This window comes from Oryctolagus cuniculus, chromosome 4 (assembly GCF_051225735.1).
Source record: "Oryctolagus cuniculus isolate XC-2025 breed Fujian yellow rabbit chromosome 4, ASM5122573v1, whole genome shotgun sequence".
NCBI lineage: Eukaryota > Metazoa > Chordata > Mammalia > Lagomorpha > Leporidae > Oryctolagus > Oryctolagus cuniculus.
In genome coordinates this window covers 173,883,775-173,901,600 of record NC_142870.1, presented here as the reverse complement: position 1 = coordinate 173,901,600, position 17,826 = coordinate 173,883,775, and the positions used below count along the sequence as shown (strand labels likewise).

General features: G+C 59.9%; 1 protein-coding gene across 3 annotated transcripts in view; it reads right to left on the bottom strand.

Annotated features, from left to right (window-relative positions):
• ITGA9 (integrin subunit alpha 9) overlaps positions 1-17,826 on the bottom strand; it is a 302,474-nt gene that overhangs the window by 126,164 nt on the left and 158,484 nt on the right. For all 3 annotated transcript variants that reach the window (XM_070073006.2, XM_089331344.1, XM_089331343.1), the window contains one exon: positions 10,874-11,023. In XM_070073006.2, coding sequence (XP_069929107.2) covers positions 10,874-11,023 — 150 coding nt within the window. The remainder of the gene's footprint in view (positions 1-10,873; positions 11,024-17,826) is intronic.

Here is a 17,826-nt window from a genome sequence, read left to right as displayed (position 1 = left end):
GTGGGCCACCTCACTGTCTCCATGAAGCCGGCTGCCTCCTCACCTCTGGGCACGTCCTATATTATGTCCTATTCCCACACCACGCAGAGCAGGCATGGCAGACAACAGCACCCTTGCGACAGGTGCACAAAAAGGCCCAAGAGGCATGACGTGATAGGGTGTAACTACTTAGTTAAGAATTTAGGAAAGGGGTTGACACTGTGGTGTAGCAGGTAGAGCCTCCATCTGCATTGCTGGCTTCCTATATGGGCACTGGTTCAAGTCCCAGCTGCTCCACTTCAGATCCTGCTCTCTGCTATGGCCTAGGAAAGTGGTAGAAGATGGCCCAAGTGCTTGGGCCCCTGCACCCATGTGGGAGACCTAGAAGAAGTTCCTGGTTTCAGAATGGCTCAGCTCCGGCTATTGCGGCCATTTGGGGAGTGAACCAGCAAATGGAAGACCCCCCAGCCCCTCTGCCTCTGCCTCTCTGTAACCCTGCCTTTCAAATAAATACAAAAATCTTTAAAAAAAAAAATTAGGTAAACTGGAACTCTTCCATCCTTGCAAACTGGCACTGTCTCTTTAACTGTCGACTGGATGGGAGGCACCTGTCACATCGGGGACCAGGCACAGGCTCAGACCCCGTCTCGGGCTGTCTGATTTGGGCACCACCTCCTTCCTGATAGAAAGAGGCTGAGTGTGGACAGAGCTCTCCACCACTTAACGCACTGGCACGTGCCACTCCCGACTGGTCTCAGAGGGAGGCTCCAGTGCACGTTCTCAGTCTTTTTCTCTCGTGTTTTGCAATTCTTTGGCCCACACTGGAGCATGAATGTGCATTTACTCCCTCGCTGCTAACTAAACTCTGTTCCTATCCACGCACGACACCACTTAGTGTCTTTAGCTCTGTGGGAGATGAGAGCCTAGACCGGAAGTGACCATCTCACTGCCCCCAACAAGTGGACCAGCACTTCCTGCTCTGGGCTGGGACCGAGACGCCTGGGGCAGAAAGCGGCCCCGGGTTCTGCTGCGGCAGTAACACATCAGCAGGAATCCAGCAGCGTCTACCGACCTGCCTGGTCGCCCCGCAGACCTGAGGTTCCGCGGTTCAGTGTGCATCTCTGCTCCAGGTTCCGCCGGCTGCAGTGAACACGCTGGGTGGCCTGGGCTTCTGCCTGGAGACCCCCGGAGACTGCGGCTCCCGGCTTCACTCAGGCGGCTGATGCACACCCAGCCCCGCATTCCTCGTCACGCTGCACCCCACATCACACTGGGACTCCCGCTCCGGCTCCTCTCTGACCTCCCGCCTCCAGCCAGAGAAAGCCTGCTTTCCAGGGGGTGCGGATCCTGCACCTGGAAATCCAGCCCCTCCCCCTCAGACACCTGCGGAGTCCCTCCTGCCAGGGAATGATCGGAACCGCAGGGGTCAGGGACCAACCTTGAAGTCAAAGCTCCACCAGGTCTTGGGGCTCCCAGGGAAGCAGGAGGAGACCAGACCAGCCAGGGCCTTCCAGGGTCCTCTGAGCTGAGACCCCCCTGGTAACCGATTACCAGCCGGCCCTCTGCCCGGTCAGAGCAAGCCTCCCCGGCTCACCTGCGGGCCTCCCCAGCCACTGGGGCTCTCAGACCCCGGCAGCCCGATCTCCCTGCGGCCCGTCTCTGATGTCCCCTAGCGCAAAAGCACCTTGTGCTGGCCCGAGCCCTGCAGTGTCGAGCCCGGCTCCTTGACCAGTGACCAGGAGGCCTCGGATGGCGACCGATCTCCAGGCTGGTGCCCACCCCGTCCCCCAGTAGGTGAGCCACTGGGAGACCCTGCGCAGCCAGCAGCCCCTCCCCCTCAGCCTCCTCTGCCTCCCTCCAGACTGGCCAATTCTCCCTTTCTCCACAGAACCCTGGCTCCTGCTCAGCTGGACGTGGGCCTGGGGCTGCATTCACGCTGGCCCCAGTCTCGCTCTCCGGGCTGTCTGACGTCATTTCCCTCTCCACCATGGTCTTACACGGCGCAGGGACACACACAGCTGGCTGAACTGCTCCTGGATCTGCAGTCCCTTCAAATATTCTTCTGGTTTTGGCTTGTGTATGAGGAGAGAGGGGCAGGGCTTTGCCTTTGTCACATTTTTTTTTTAAACAAAAACTATTCATGTATTGATTTGAAAGGCAGAGTTACAGCGAGAGAAGGGGGAGGGAGGGGGGAGGGAGACAGAGAAATCGTTCATCAGCTGGTTCGCTCCTCAGATGGCCACAATGACCAGAGCTGGGCCAGGCTGAAGCAGGAGCCAGGAGCCTCCTCCGGGTCTCCCCCGCGGGTGCAGGGGCCCAAGCACTTGGGCCATGTTGCTGCTTTCCCAGGTGCATCAGCAGGGAGCCAGATGGGAAGCGGAGCATCCAGGACACAAACTGGTGCCCTCGTAGGATGCCTGCACTGCAGGCAGCGGCTTCACCCACTCTGCCACGATGCCCACCCCCTTCCGCACATTTCTAGGGTAACATGGGTGTCCCCCAGGCTGCCCGTCCTACAGGGGCCCCGGGAGTGTTAGTGCCCCGTTACCCCAGAGTCCCCAGAACCCCAGTCCCCTTTCAGTACCGTGGGGCAATCCCACTTCCCACTCTCACACCCTCACACTGAAGCTCAGCTCGGAGCCCCCGTCTCCCAGGACTGTCCACACACAGAGGGAGGCGCGGCCCCGGCCTGCCCCACCCACTCCCAGCCGGTGTGCCCATCAGGAGCTCCCGTCACTGTCTCCACCTGCACACACGGTGTGCACAGCTGTTCTACGCTAACTAGATGGCAACAGGGCAGACCTCGCCCCCAGCCCACCCTGATTGAACCCACCCCTTTGCATGATCCTGTGCACCAACCTGGGCTCGGTGCCCTGCACCTGAAGGGCTCAGGCACTGACCACAGTTAAGCCCTGGAGACGTGGACCAACACGACCCAAGCAGCTCCGGGGAGCTTCTCGTGAGAGGGCAGCCGCTGTGTGGGGCACCCGGGCGTTCCCACGCACTCACGCAGGGGCAGACCCGCGCCCCTTCCTGCAGGGAGCCTAGGCTCTCAGACCCTTCCTCCCTCCAACTGACCACCACCTGGAAGGCACGTGGAGCCAGAGCACTGACTGACCCGTCTCTCCTGTGGTTCCCCTAAAGCTGGGAAAAGGAGAATGAGAAAGAATTGTCCTCCCAGAATTCTTCCCCAGCTCCTGAACAGCGCCCCCCATCTAGGGACAGCAGCACTAATTTCAACCCAAGGATCACCCGCTCAAAGCCTAACGCCCAGCTCCTGCCACACGCCCAACCCTGGAGACTCACGCTGCCTGCGCTGGTTCCGTCCCTGTCTGCACAGCACAAGCTGCTCCCTCCTCTCTGTGCACTGGGTTTAGCCCCATGTCTGCCGTACAGACAAGGACGGCTGTCCCCACCCCTCCCTCGTGCTGACAGGCAGCTCTGGACTCCTCCCCTGCACGGGTCAGCGCGGCCAGCTTGCCCTCCGGGCCGGGAACCCTCCCTTCTCAGCAGCTCTGGGGCGCAGGGACCACACTCACAGAGGCTTTGCCTTACTGCTGAGCCCTGCAGCTTTAGGGAGTAACATCCACGTCTTATTTCAACACAGTCTGGAATATCACTCGGCTTGCCAATTTAAAAGATTAAGAGAATTTCTTCTTTTAGCCTTACACAGTCAAGTTCAATGACGCTTGCATCAGATGCTGTCAGCACAGCTCTGAAATCAGGTTGACTAATAAACACTGAAAACCCATCGGCAGTTCTGACGTGGCCACACGGCTGCTGCCGACAGCAGAGCTAAGACAGGCGCCCCGATTTATAACACTCTAGAGTTACAATTTAAAGTCCCGGCGTTCTCACCTTCAACATAGGAAGAAAGTTCCTAGTACCAAGTCCCTTCTTCCACAACTCTTCTACTTGTTCAAAAGCCCACGTGTTAACTTGCACTATATTTGAGCCATGACGTACTGACTATATTTCTATTTTTCCAGGAGTTTTCGGTTGCCTTTCTTTTCATCCACAGAAAAAAAAAATCTATTCAAAACACACCGCATCTTGAAACTTGCCGCTCCCTTGTCCTGTCTGCCGGGGGCTTCATTTGTTTTGAAGGCCGCTGGTCCTCTGCTCCAAGCTGGAGCGACAGTTTCTTCAGACTCAGTGCACAGCGGGCATCTGGGACTCCTGTCCTTAACGTTCCAGCCAGGCCAACACTGTCTTTTATGCCAGCTCTTCCGCTGTCACCCTTGTTGTGCTGGGGTCTGCCTCAGGTGACGTCCTTGGGAGGACCCTGAGGGTCACCCTGTGAGGACTGACGGAGGTCACCCTCTGAGGACTGACACAGGTCACCCTGTGAGGACTGACGGAGATCACCCTCTCAGGACCCTGACAGAGGTCACCCTGTGAGGACTGACGGAGGTCACCCTCTGAGGACTGATGGAGGTCACCCTGTGAGGACTGACACAGGTCACCCTGTGAGGACTGACAGAGGTCACCCTCTGAGGACTGACACAGGTCACCCTGTGAGGACTGACGGAGATCACCCTCTCAGGACCCTGACAGAGGTCACCCTGTGAGGACTGACGGAGGTCACCCTCTCAGGACTGACGGAGGTCACCCTCTGAGGACTGATGCAGGTCTCCCTCTCAGGACTGACGCAGGTCACCCTGTGAGGACTAACGGAGGTCACCCTCCGAGGACTGACGGAGGTCACCCTCTGAGGACTGACACAGGTCACCCTGTGAGGACTGACGGAGATCACCCTCTCAGGACCCTGACAGGGGTCACCCTGTGAGGACTGACGGAGGTCACCCTCTGAGGACTGATGCAGGTCTCCCTCTCAGGACTGACGCAGGTCACCCTGTGAGGACTGACGGAGGTCACCCTCTCAGGACTGACGGAGGTCACCCTCTCAGGACTGACAGAGGTCACCCTCTGAGGACCCTGAGAGAGGTCACCCTGTGAGGACTGATGGAGGTCACCCTCTGAGGACTGACGGAGGTCACACTGTGAGGACTGACGGAGGTCACCCTCTGAGAACTGACGGAGGTCACCCTCTCAGGACTGACGGAGGTCACCCTGTGAGGACTGACACAGGTCACCCTCTCAGGACCATGACGGAGGTCACCCTCTGAGGACTGACGGAGGTCACCCTCTGAGGACTGACACAGGTCACCCTCTCAGGACCCTGACAGAGGTCACCCTGTGAGGACTGACGGAGGTCACCCTCTGAGGACCATGACGGAGGTCACCCTGTGAGGACTGATGGAGGTCACCCTGTGAGGACTGACAGAGGTCACCCTCTGAGGACTGACGCAGGTCTCCCTCTAAGGACTGACAGAGGTCACCCTCTCAGGACTGACAGGTCACCCTCTGAGGACTGACGGAGGTCACCCTCTCAGGACTGACGCAGGTCACCCTGTGAGGACTGACGGAGGTCACCCTGTGAGGACTGATGGAGGTCACCCTCTCAGGACCCTGACGGAGGTCACCCTGTGAGGACTGATGGAGGTCACCCTCTCAGGACTGACGGAGGTCTCCCTCTCAGGACTGACAGAGGTCACCCTCTCAGGACTGACAGGTCACCCTGTGAGGACTGACGGAGGTCACCCTCTCAGGACTGATGGAGGTCACCCTCTGAGGACTGACGGAGGTCACCCTCTGAGGACTGACGCAAGTCTCCCTCTCAGGACTGACGCAGGTCTCCCTCTGAGGACTGACGGAGGTCACCCTGTGAGGACTGACGGAGGTCACCCTGTGAAGACTGATGGAGATCACCCTCTCAGGACCCTGACGGAGGTCACCCTGTGAGGACTGACACAGGTCACCCTCTCAGGACTGACAGAGGTCACCCTCTCAGGACTGACGCAGGTCTCCCTCTGAGGACTGACGGAGGTCACCCTGTGAGGACTGACAGGTCACCCTCTGAGGACTGACGGAGGTCACCCTCTCAGGACTGACGCAGGTCTTCCTCTGAGGACTGACAGAGGTCACCCTCTCAGGACTGACGCAGGTCTCCCTCTGAGGACTGACGGAGGTCACCCTCTCAGGACTGACAGGTCACCCTCTGAGGACTGACGGAGGTCACCCTCTCAGGACTGACGCAGGTCTTCCTCTGAGGACTGACAGAGGTCACCCTCTCAGGACTGACGCAGGTCTCCCTCTGAGGACTGACGGAGGTCACCCTCTCAGGACTGACAGGTCACCCTCTGAGGACTGATGAAGGTCACCCTCTGAGGACTGACGCAGGTCTCCCTCTCAGGACTGACGCAGGTCTCCCTCTGAGGACTGACACAGGTCACCCTGTGAGGACTGATGGAGATCACCCTCTCAGGACCCTGACAGGGGTCACCCTGTGAGGACTGACACAGGTCACCCTCTCAGGACTGACGCAGGTCTCCCTCTGAGGACTGACGGAGGTCACCCTCTCAGGACTGACAGGTCACCCTCTGAGGACTGACGGAGGTCACCCTCTCAGGACTGACGCAGGTCTCCCTCTGAGGACTGACGGAGGTCACCCTCTCAGGACTGACGCAGGTCTCCCTCTGAGGACTGACGGAGGTCACCCTCTCAGGACTGACAGGTCACCCTCTGAGGACTGACGGAGGTCACCCTCTCAGGACTGACGCAGGTCTCCCTCTGAGGACTGACGGAGGTCACCCTCTCAGGACTGACGCAGGTCTCCCTCTGAGGACTGACGGAGGTCACCCTCTCAGGACTGACAGGTCACCCTCTGAGGACTGACGGAGGTCACCCTCTGAGGACTCTGACAGAGGTCACACTCTAAGAGGACTGATGAAGGTCACCCTCTGAGGACTGATGGAGGTCACCCTGTGAGGACCCTGACGGAGATCACCCTCTGAGGACTCTGACAGAGGTCACCCTGTGAGGACTGACGCAGGTCACCCTGAGAGAACTGATGGAGGTCACCCTCTGGGTCCTTGTGTCTGAACCGCGGATTTATTTTTACCTCATACTTGACTATGAGCCTAAAAATAAAACCCTCATTTCAAAACCACCTCCCCCCGTCACTTTGAAGTCCTTACTTTCATACTCTAGCTCCCAGCCTTGCTGGGCAGAGCTCAGGGCTACGCGTCCAGCTGCGGTGAGCTGACACGCAGCCCCGCCATCAGCACTGTGCAGACACACCTCCTCCTCCTGCACCGGGAGCAGCGGCACGCCACAGTCAGCACCGAGGATAATTCTGAGTAACCTCGCTAGGAGGGTGATAAGACCTTCGAATGGAAAGCAAAGTGCCTGTATCTCTGGAAACCTCATCCCATCATTTCTTCTCCCTCGTCTTCTCCTTTCTTTCCCTTTTCCTGATACTCCTGTCACCGAAATACAGAACCTTGCAGATGTATCCTCTAGCTGTTTCCTTTCCGTTTTTGGTAGTGCTTCTTACTATGAGATTTCTTGCCGTTATCTTCTAATCCTTCCATTGAATATTTGGTTTGCAACCATATTTTCAATTTTCAAGAACCCTTTGTTTTCTAATTCTTCCTTTTAAAATCAAATAGAATTATATCCATTTTATAATGGGTGAAATATTCTTGAATCTCCTTTAAGCTACTTTTTTTGGGTAAGACTGATTTATTTATTTGAAAGAGTTGCAGACATGGTGGGGAGGGAGAGAGAGAGAAAGCGATCTTCCGTCCACTAGTTCACTCTCCAGATGGCCACAAGGGCCAGGGCTGGGCCAGGCTGAGACCAGGAGTCAGGAGCTTCTTCCAGGTCTCCCACATGGGTACAGGGGTCCAAACACTTGGGCCACCTTCTGCTGCTTTCCCAGGCCATTAGCAGGGAGCTGGAGCAGAAGTGGAGCAGCCGGGACTCAAACCAGTGCCCACATGGAATACTGGTGCCGTAGACGATGGCTTTAACCACCACATCACAACAGTGGCCACTAAGCTGCTATTATTATTATTACTATTACTATTATTATTACTATTACCTCTCTGTTCCCTGACTAACCTGTTACCCCTAAGTGAGTTACTCTGTTGCTTTACTCTGGGCGTTCTTTCCACCTGCCACGTCTTCCCCTAGTGTCCGTTCCCTCGGCTGCCTGTTCATAGCTAAGGAAAGTGACTGGAGAATCTGCAGATGTGTCCGGGCGTGGACGGGAGGGCGGGGGTGGACGCATTTAGGTGGGAGACAGGAGGGAAAGCCAGCTGGTACACTGCAAGCTTCCAATGCCAAGGAGCAAGTCTCCCTCTGGGGCACACTGTCACCAACGGTGCGTTCGGCCCGAGAGACAGCACCCGGCCGCCTGCTCCTCCGCGTGCCCGGGACACCGAGCGGCGGGGAGAGGGGGTGCAACCTCCCGCACACCAGCCTCCACCGAACGCCCCCTCCCCGGCTTCCAGCCCCACTTCTCGCTCTGCCTCCTGCCGGACTGCTGGCCTGGTGGCGGCCGCAGTTCTTCTGGCTCCATGGTAGACAGACGCCCAGCCTCTCTGTCAAGGTTAAGTTCACCCCCAAAGTTAGCAGGCTTGCTCAGCAGCCGCGATCCCTTGGCCCAAGTGTCCCCTCTCTGCTCCGACCTACTCACCTAAAACCCCAGCACGCGGTCTCAGAGGCACAGACGCACACGCATGTGCGTGGTCAGCCACCCTGAACCACGCGTGCCCAAGCAGGGTGCTTCGATGCCGATGTGTGCGGCATCTCCGGCCGCTGGAATCTGACGCAGACCCTGAGCTGCTCCTCGGAAAGAAGGCCCACGCCCGTGCCCTGACGGCTCTGCAGGGACGCGAGCGCCCAGGCTGGCCTCGCAGTGCTGGCCTGCTGGGTGTGAGTGTGTGTGAGTGTAAGTGTGTGAGTGTGAGTGTGTGTTAGTGTGTGTGAATGTGAGTGTGTATGTGTATGAGTGTATGTGTGAGTGTGTATGTGTGAGTGTATGTGAGTTTGAGTGTATGTGTGTGTGTGAGTGTATGTGATTGTGTGTGAGTGTGCGTATGTATGTGAGTGTGAGCGTATGTGAATTTGAGTGTGAGTGTGTATGTGTAGGTGTGTGAGTGTGTGTGTATGTGAGTGTGTATTGTATGAATGTGTGTGACTGGGTTGTGAGTGTGTATGTCAGTGTGTGAGTGTGTATGTGAGTGTATGTGAGTGTGTTTGAGTGTGTATGTGTATGTGAGTTTGAGTGTGAGTGTGTGTGTGTGTATGTGTATGAGTGTATGTGTGAGTGTGTATGTGTGAGTGTATGTGAGTTTGAGTGTATGTGTGTGTGAGTGTGTTAGTGTGTGTGAGTGTATGTGATTGTGTGTGAGTGTGCATATGTATGTGAGTGTGAGTGTATGTGAATTTGAGTATATGTGAGTGTGTATGTGTAGGTGTGTGAGTGTGTGTGTATGTGAGTGTGTATTGTATGAATGTGTGTGACTGGGTTGTGAGTGTGTATGTCAGTGTGTGTGAGTGTGTATGTTAGTGTATGTGAGTGTGTTTGAGTGTGTATGTGTGTGTGTGTGAGTGAGGGTGTATGAGTGTGTGTGTATGTGTGTGAGTGTGGTGCGGAAGGCTCACGGTGCACCCTGCCCAGTGCCTGTCCTCGCTGAAGGGGTCCCCCATGCCCCAGGGAGAGCGACTTCCCGCCACAGCCGGCCCAGGCTGCAGTGTGGGTTCTGACGTCCAGGCCCCGCCTGAAGGAAGGGACATCTCGTGGCCTAACTCGGGCTCCAGAACTCCTCGCTGCACACGCTGTGGCCAGGTCCCCCCAAGAGCACATGAACCTCCAAATCCTCATCTCCGGGGGGACCTGACCGGGACAACACAGAAGAGAATCTGGGTGAAAAAGCGACGCACTGGCAAAAATCTCACCACTGGCTCCGACACGCTGACACCGTCTGCTCCCATTCGTGCCTCTGACCTGCGAGGCGCAGCCGCTCAGAGCCCTCAGGGTGGGCGTAGGGATGCACAGGGGGTCCACAGCTCTGCCCCTGCCCTGTCCAGGGGTCCTGCCTACCTAAACTCCCTAAGGTCCCTGACTGGGGATGATCTGGGGCTTCAAGGAAATATTTTTGAAAGATTTGGGGTCATGGAGCCAGCGCTCTGACACAGCCACCACCTCCTGGGCCGGCATCCCACACGGGTGCTATTTCAAGTCCCGGCTGCACGTCTTCCTACCCAGCTCCCTGCTGATGTGCCTGGGAAAGTAGCGTAAGATGGCCTGAGTGCTTGGGCCCCTGCCGCCCACTTGGGAGACCCAGAAGAAGCTCCTGGCCTCTGGTTTTGGCCTGGCCCAGCCCCGGCCATTGTGGCCATTTGGGAAGTGAACCAGCAGGCGGAAGGTTTCTCTCTCTCTCTCTCCCGCTCTCTCTCTCTCCCTCTCTCTCTCAAGTAAATAAACAGATCTTTAAAAAAACTTGGGGGGGGTGGTCTCTTGGCACTATTTCCTGCGTGGCATCAGCACTGCACAGCTCGCACACGGCTCCGAGCGACGGTCAAGGCGCCGGCCTGCTCCTGCCTCGTCTGGGTGCACCCAGCACCCCCCAGCATTAGCCCAGCAGCACGCACGGCACCCGACGAGTGTGGCCCAGGACGGCTGAGCCCGCCTCCCCGTGGCGTGTGCCGGCGTCTGGGGATGCTTGGCTCAGGCATTTTCAATTCTACCCCCAACCAAGCAGCGGCAGTTCCCGCCTCTCCACCACGCCCCCTCACCGCCCCACCAACAGAGCATCCGTGCAGCAGCTGGGGTCCACGGATCAGGCTGGGAACAGGGGACCGGCTCAGAGCCTGGAGGGGTGATCACTTCCCCACGGCTGACAGCAGTCTCAGTGTGCTCAGAAAGACCCCTGGAGACTGCCTGTTCCACCACCGTGCAGGAGCCGGGAGGTTGGGGGGGGGGTGCACGCTGGCCATGACCCCGGCCCATTCACTGTCTCTGCCCCCGGGGTCAGCTGACCTGATTCTTCTGGGCAATCCTCTGCCCCTTCTTCCAGCGGAGCACGGGCGTCAGGGCCGGCAGCTCCCTGTCCTCCTGTCCGGTGAGGTGCTCGCCCAGGCTGTAGGCCGCTTCGAACACGATCGGGCTGACGACATCCTGCACTCTCCGCTGTAACGACACACACACAGGCGCCGTGAGCCACGGGGTCGGCTGTGTACACACACACACGGGTGCCGTGAGCCACAGGGATGGCTGCGCACACACACACACACACATGAACGCTATGAGCCACAGGATGGCTATGCACACACACACGGGAACCATGAGCCACGGGATGGCTGTGCACACACACACAGGCGCTGTGAGCCATGGGGACAGTTGTGTACACACACACAGGCGCCGTGAGCCATGGGGACAGCTGTGTACACACACACACGGGTGCCGTGAGCCACGGGGATGGCTGTGCACGCACACACAGGTGTGAACCACAGGGTGGCCACATGCACGCACACACACACACGGGAGTGAGCCATGGGGATGGCTGTGCACACACACACAGAGGTGTGAGCCCTGGGGATGGCCGTGCACACACACACACACACACAGACTCCATGAGCCAGAGGACAGCTGTGCACACACACGGGAACCATGAGCCACGGGATGGCTGTGCACACACACACAGGCGCTGTGAGCCATGGGGACAGCTGTGTACACACACACAGGCGCCGTGAGCCATGGGGACAGCTGTGTACACACACACACGGGTGCCGTGAGCCACGGGGATGGCTGTGCACGCACACACAGGTGTGAACCACAGGGTGGCCACATGCACGCACACACACACACGGGAGTGAGCCATGGGGATGGCTGTGCACACACACACAGAGGTGTGAGCCCTGGGGATGGCTGTGCACACACACACACACACGGACTCCATGAGCCAGAGGACAGCTGTGCACACACACGGGAACCATGAGCCACGGGATGGTTGTGCACACACACACGGGTGCTGTGAGCCACGGGGACAGCTGTGTACACACACACGGGCGCCGTGAGCCATGGGGGATGGCTGTGCACACACACACACACACACAGAGACACACGGGAGTGAACCACAGGGTGGCCGCGTGCACACACACACACAGGTGTGAACCATGAGGATGACTGTGCACACACACACGGGTGCCGTGAACCATGGGGACTGCTGGCGGCTGCATACACACACACACACACACACGGGCACTGTGAACCACGGGACGGCTGCACACACACACAGGCGTGATCCACAGGGTGGCCACACGCACACGCGCACACACACACACACACACGGGCGTGAGCCATGGGGACAGCTGCACACACACACACACGGGCGTGAACCACAGGGCAGCCACATGTGAACACACACACACACAGGTGTGAGCCACAGGGACTGCCAACAGCTGCACGTCACCCACACGCACACAGCCCTGCCACAAGGCTGCCCCACCCTCACGTGAGCCTCCCAGCACCCGGCCCGGAGGGATTCTGTCACCCTGGGATGCCACGTGAGGTCAGCCAGGCCTCGGGCAGCGAGCATTTCGCCCAGGGTTCCTCTGGGGAGGGGAGGACCTCTCCCCCACCTCGCGGGGCCACCTCATCTACTGAACACATGGAAGCCATTACTTTAGTCATCTTCCAAATATTCCTAGAAGCCAGCTGCCGGGCGGGGGAGCGTCTGCGCTCACGGGTCTCTGAGTGCCGAAATAAACACAGGTTTCTGTGTTAGGGCATCAGGACCCAAAGGTACTGGGGCCCGGTGTCTCCCCCGACGTGAGCAGCTTGGCCTTGTGTTCCTCCCTCTGGAACCAGAAGACGTCAAGGCCCCAGGGAAGGGAGCTGACGCCAGGCGTGCGGGAGAGACGGCGGCGTGTGCAGGCCCGTGACCCCTGCCCGCACCGTGCAGCAGGCGACCCGCGAGGTGCAGGGCTGCGGTCCTAGGGCCCGCAGATTTTGAATCGCCTCTGCTCAGCCCTGCAGCCCTTGACCTTTCTGCACGGAGCCCCACTGCCCCCCGGGGACTCTGGGACTCCCCTCGTAGCCAGAGGCAGCAACGAAGCTGGAAGGCGTCCAGCCCGGGGAGTGAGAGGGCCGTCAGGGAGCGAGAGGCTGGCGGACAGGCAGAGGCCAGCAGCAGGGCCACGGTTCTGCCTGTGCAGCCTGGGGGTTCCCAATGCACACAAGGAGGGGTTTGCTCCCACCCCTCACTGCCACTAAGCCCCTTTACCAGGGGCCACGCCTGGGCGCCCACCCACCTGGGCCTACACGCAGAGTCACGCTGTGCACCCTGGAGACAGGGGTCAGGGCCGCCTCCCTTCTGACGACACGCAGCATGCTTGAGCCAGCAAATGGGGGGCAGCCCCTGACAACCTGCGGTGGCGCTCTCCAATTCAGGTCCTAGGAACCTCAGTTCCCGGGGGGGGGGTGAAAGAGGCTGTGATTAAATAAGCTGTGGAGGGGCGTGGCACAGTGGCGTAGCAGGTAAAGCCACTGCCTGGGGTACCGGCATCCCTTATAGGCACTGGTTCGAGTCCCGGCTGCTCCACTTCCGATCCAGCTCCCTGCTGTGACCTGGGAAAGCAGCAGAAGACAGCCCAAGTGCTTGGGCCCTGCACCCACACAGGAGACCCAGAAGAAGCTCCTGGCTTCAGCCTGGCCCAGCCCCCTTGAGATCAACTAGGGAGTGAACCAGCAGATGGAAGACCTCTCTGTGCCTCTCCCTCCCTCTCTCTGTAACTCTGCCTTTCAAACAAATAAATCTTTAAAAAAGAGAGAGAATAAGTTGGGGTGACCTCAAGGTAAACAACACTAAAGAGGATTTGAGTCCATTTTACTGCTTTTAACATCACCACCTCCAAGAAAGGGGCGAGGACTCAGCGTGCTGGGCTGTGAATTCTGCATTCTTGGGGCGCGCAGTGTTGGGGGGACAGCCGTGTTGGGGGGACACGCTCGGAGACACCAGCGGGCAGGTCAGGACTGGAGAAGGCGGCACGGCCAGGGAGGCAGAGGTGGCTGCGCCTGTGGCTGCCGAGCTGGGGCGTGGGCAGGGCGGGCAGGGCGTGGCGGCCGCCTGAGCCACTGCCCCGACGTCCACTTGTGTGCAGGACAGCATTCCCTGGGAGTGGACCCGCCCGTGACCAAGACACGGCAGGGGAGGCGTGCGGGCGCTCTGGAGCAGCCACTGCAGATGCTCTGAACCCGGGACCTCCCTGCCGTGTCCTGTCTGGAGCAGCGCGCACCAGGATCCAGGTCCGCTCTGCCCACGGACTCTACTGACCAGGACTCAAGGGCTGTGGCTGGGGGCAGGCATGGAGCTCCGCGGTTAGGACGCCCACATCGATGGCACATCGGGGGACCGGGTTTGCAGCCCAGCCCCAGCTCCTGGTTGCAGCCTCCTGCTAAGGCACAACCCAGAAGCAGCAGGCAGCGCCTGCAGTGGCTAAGGCACACCCCCGAGGGCGGGCAGCGCCTGCAGTGGCTAAGGCACACCCCCGAGGGCGGGCAGCACCTGCAGTGGCTAAGGCACACCCCCGAGGGCGGGCAGCGCCTGCAGTGGCTAAGGCACACCCCGGGGGGCGGGCAGTGCCTGCAGTGGCTAAGGCACACCCCCGAGGGAGGGCAGCACCTGCAGTGGCTAAGGCACAACCCAGAAGCAGCAGGCAGCGCCTGCAGTGGCTAAGGCACACCCCCGAGGGCGGGCAGCACCTGCAGTGGCTAAGGCACACCCCCGAGGGCGGGCAGCGCCTGCAGTGCCTACAGTGGCTAAGGCACACCCCAGGGGGCGGGCAGCGCCTGCAGTGGCTAAGGCACACCCCCGAGGGCGGGCGGCGCCTGCAGTGGCTAAGGCACACCCCCGAGGGCGGGCAGCGCCTGCAGTGGCTGAGGCACACCCCCGAGGGCGGGCAGCGCCTGCAGTGGCTAAGGCACACCCCCGAGGGCGGGCAGCACCTGCAGTGGCTAAGGCACACCCCCGAGGGCGGGCAGCGCCTGCAGTGGCTAAGGCACACCCCCGAGGGCGGGCAGCACCTGCAGTGGCTAAGGCACACCCCCGAGGGCGGGCAGCGCCTGCAGTGGCTGAGGCACACCCCCGAGGGCGGGCAGCGCCTGCAGTGGCTAAGGCACACCCCCGAGGGCAGGCAGCACTTGCAGTGGCTAAGGTACACCCGGGAGGGCGGGCAGCGCCCGCAGTGGCTAAGGCACACCCCGGGGGGCGGGCAGCACCTGTAGTGGCTAAGGCACACCCCCGAGGGCGGGCAGCGCCTGCAGTGGCTAAGACACACCCCTAGGGCGGGCAGTGCCTGCAGTGGCTGAGGCACACCCCGGGGGCGGGCAGGGTCCCTGCTACCGCGTGGGAGGACTGAGCTCGCAGCTCCCAGCCTTGACCCCTGGGCTGGCAGGAATTTGTGGGGTGAACTAGAGGACAGAAATGCGCTTGTTCCCTCTCTCTGCCTTACAAAAAAAAAATAATAAATAAGAAAACTTCACAATTGATGGTGGTGGGAAAATTCACGAATGCTTGTGAACTTGATGCATTTACAAATAAACTCAACATTCCTTTAAAGCTGGCTGCCTCCGGGTTTCTGGATCCGAATGCCTCCTGCCACATGAACGCATTATTAAGCTGTCATTCTTGGAAGAGGAGGCGGAGGTGGCGTGGGGAGGCCGCAGTAGCATCCCGGAACACACGTACCCCAGAGCCCAGGCCGAGCTCGTCACAACGTCCTGTGTCACTCCTGTGCCGCAGCTTTGTGCCCACTGACAGATGCGACCGCAGAGGCCCTGGAGCTCAGCTGACTCGCACACACCAGCCCAGCCCGAGTCAGTGCTGGGCCCACACTCACGCCCGGGACCAGAAGCAGACCCGCTTTCCCTGATGTCCATGAAATGCCACTTAAAAGCCATCCCAGAGGCCAGCACCGTGGTGTCACAGGTAAATCTCCCCATATGGGTGCTGGTTCAAGTCCCAGCTGCTCCACTTCCAATGCAGCTCCCTGCTAATGTGCTTTGAAAGCAGTAGAAGGTGGCCCAAGTCCTTGAGTCCCTGCACCCACATGGGAGACCTGGAAGAGGCTCCTGGTCCCCAGCTTCGGATCGGCGTAGCTCTGGCCACTGTGCCCATTTAGAGAGTGAACCAGCAGATGGAAGACCTGTGTGTGTGTGTGTGTGTGTGTGTGTGTGTGTGTCTCCCTCTCTCTCTCTCTCTGTGCCTTTCAAATAAACGAATAAATCTTTAATAAAAAAAAAAAAAAGCCATCCCAGCCACGTTTGTTCTGGCATCCCCATCAAGCACCCCGAGAAGGAGGAGGGCGTCTCTTGCACTGGGACTGTGAACATGTCACAGAAGACAAAGAGCTGGGGGCTCAAGGGCAGGGCTGCTCCCCGACGCACCGCCACTGGAGCCCCAGCTGCTGGGGAGGACAGCCCAGGCCACGTCCCTCTTCTCTGGGATGAGCAATGTGGCTGGACCTCGAGGGAGGTGGGCGCTGCTCTGTGGCCACGACTGCACGCACCTGGTCTAGGTAAGCACTTTGCAGAGCTGCTTCCTAGTAGTTCTGGGCAGGAGGCACCAAACCACACCGGGGAAGCTGAGGAGGGGGCTGCGATCGGGGCAGCCGAACTGTGCCCCCCCAGGACAGCCCCTCCCTCCCGCACCCAAACCACACCGGGGAAGCCGAGGAGGGGGTGTACCCCCCCAGGACAGCCCTCCCTCCCACACACCCGACAGAGGAAGAGCAGCAGCACCACGGAGCCGTTTCCTTCTCATTTTCGGAAGTGCGGCTTGCAACGGAGAGGAGGAAGTCCTGCGGGCGGAGAGCCCAGCACAGACCACGCGCGCCCAGACGTCACTGCTTCAGGGAGCAGAAACACCGCCACCGGCGGAAACTCTGGAGAGGAACAGACACCCGGCCTGACGGCTGCAAAGCCCGACACCACCTTCCCCCGCTCAAGGTCCACAGGGTCTCCCGTCTTTGAGAAAGAGCCCCCGCGGGCCGGGACGCCAGCCTGGCCACAGCTGAGGTTCTACAGGGAACTTAGCGTATGTTCCGTTGGAAATTTACTGGGTGCTTGCTTTATGCCGGGCAACGTGCAGGGCCCCAGGGAGACAGACAGAGAGCTCCGGGGAACAGTGCGTGGCGGGGGCGACAGGTAAGCACTGTGGACGCAGAGTGACCTGCACCGGACACTAAGGGAGGGCACTGGATCAGATGGAAGACTGGCAGGCTTCCCAGAGGAGGTGCGCTTGGCCTGCGTGGCCGGACAGGGGGACGCCGGCCCGTCCACCTGGTGCAGCAGTGTGGAGCGCCCGTAGGATGGGCAGTACACACAGTGACTTCCAGAACAGGCTGCAGGGCGGAAGTGGGGGAGAGGGGCTCGTGCTGGAACCAGGCCTCGGGGGCCCGGACAGTGGGGCTGAAGCTCAGACTGCAAAGCCGCCGAGGGCTGGGAGCAGGGTCACGTGGTGCTGGGGCGTCTTCCAGAATAGCCCCTTTGCTGTGTGGGTCGGCGAGGAGGGGGCTGCCGGAGGCCGGGGTGGGACGGGTGGAGGTGGTTGACGGGGGTAGGACGGGGAGAGGCTGCCAGCGAGGCCTGGGGAAGGCAGTGAGGCCTGAGCCAGGACACGGCACGGGGAGGGGCCCTACATAGCCTGCCCATGGAAGGCGAGCCCAGGGGAACTCCTGGGGGCACAGGCCCACTCCTCACTCCCTGCCCCAAGTCAGCCAGACCCAAGCACTGTCTGCCACGAGTCTGGGAAACCTAACTCCCAACTGCTTTTCTCCACCAAAAAAGAAAGAAGAAAGGAGGGAGGGAGGGAGGGAGGGAGGGAGGGGAGGAGGGGAGGAGGGAGGGAGGGGAGGAGGGAGGGAGGGGGAGGAGGGAGGGGAGGAGGGAGGGAGGGGGAGGAGGGAGGGAAGGAGGGAGGAAGGGAGGGGGAG